Source organism: Oryzias melastigma, linkage group LG10, assembly GCF_002922805.2.
Source record: "Oryzias melastigma strain HK-1 linkage group LG10, ASM292280v2, whole genome shotgun sequence".
In the NCBI taxonomy this organism is placed as follows: domain Eukaryota; kingdom Metazoa; phylum Chordata; class Actinopteri; order Beloniformes; family Adrianichthyidae; genus Oryzias; species Oryzias melastigma.
In genome coordinates, this window is record NC_050521.1 from 11098120 (window position 1) to 11098939 (window position 820).

The 820-nt window shown below is 36.1% G+C and overlaps 1 protein-coding gene across 1 annotated transcript in view; it reads right to left on the bottom strand.

Annotated features, from left to right (window-relative positions):
* fibpa (fibroblast growth factor (acidic) intracellular binding protein a) overlaps positions 1–820 on the bottom strand; it is a 6204-nt gene that overhangs the window by 2376 nt on the left and 3008 nt on the right. The window contains exons 5-6 of the mRNA XM_024283171.2: positions 622–722; positions 328–461 (exon numbers count right to left, since the gene is read on the bottom strand). Coding sequence (XP_024138939.1) covers positions 328–461; positions 622–722 — 235 coding nt within the window. The remainder of the gene's footprint in view (positions 1–327; positions 462–621; positions 723–820) is intronic.

Here is an 820-nt window from a genome sequence, read left to right on the forward strand (position 1 = left end):
GCCTCATTAACTTCATTACCAACAATCCATAGAAACAGCCAGAAGATTTTTCTGTTTATTCTTTTAAATCCTGCTTAGTTTGCAGCTTTGTTGGGTATTTTTTATCTTCCAAAAGAAAATGAACAACAAAATTCAATTTGAGGATGTTATTTAACCTTTTGAAGCCTGAATTTATTTCAAACTATGTAAAAAAATAATTTCACTTATGTTTCTGCCTTAAGTACAGTAGATGCTAAATTAAGGTAAGTTTGGAGAGGAAGTTGTTTGATGCACATTATGCTTAGAAAACAGCTAAGAAAATCCCCTCAAAAATGAGAAAAGCCTCACCGACAGCTCCCACTGTCCAGTTGTTGATGAGCTGACCGGCACAGAAAGCCAAGTCCTGAAACGTGAGATACTGCAGCTTCCTTTTCCCCGTCTCAAACCGGTTGTTGGCAAAGAAAACAATGGCAGCATAATCCCTAAAGCACATTTTAAAAATAAAAAGATTTGATGTGTTATTTCATCTGAATGAACAAAAAACCCACCCAGAACAAAAAAAAATGTGAGGCTATCAACATTATTAGTCGCCATAAAAATGTATCTAAACTCAGTTTTGTAAGTATTATTCCCAGCAATTACCTTGCAAGTTTGTCAGACAGAAGAAAGTGCTGACGTATGTTCTCCACCAGGGGTCCTTTCAGCTCTTCCACAACTTTGAAAACGCGTTTGAAGTTGTCAAACTGAAAGGTTTTGCAGATTACACACATAAAACGACATCACTCATTTTAACCTACATAGACTGTGAACGAATCACAAGGAAAAACCATGTGACATCATT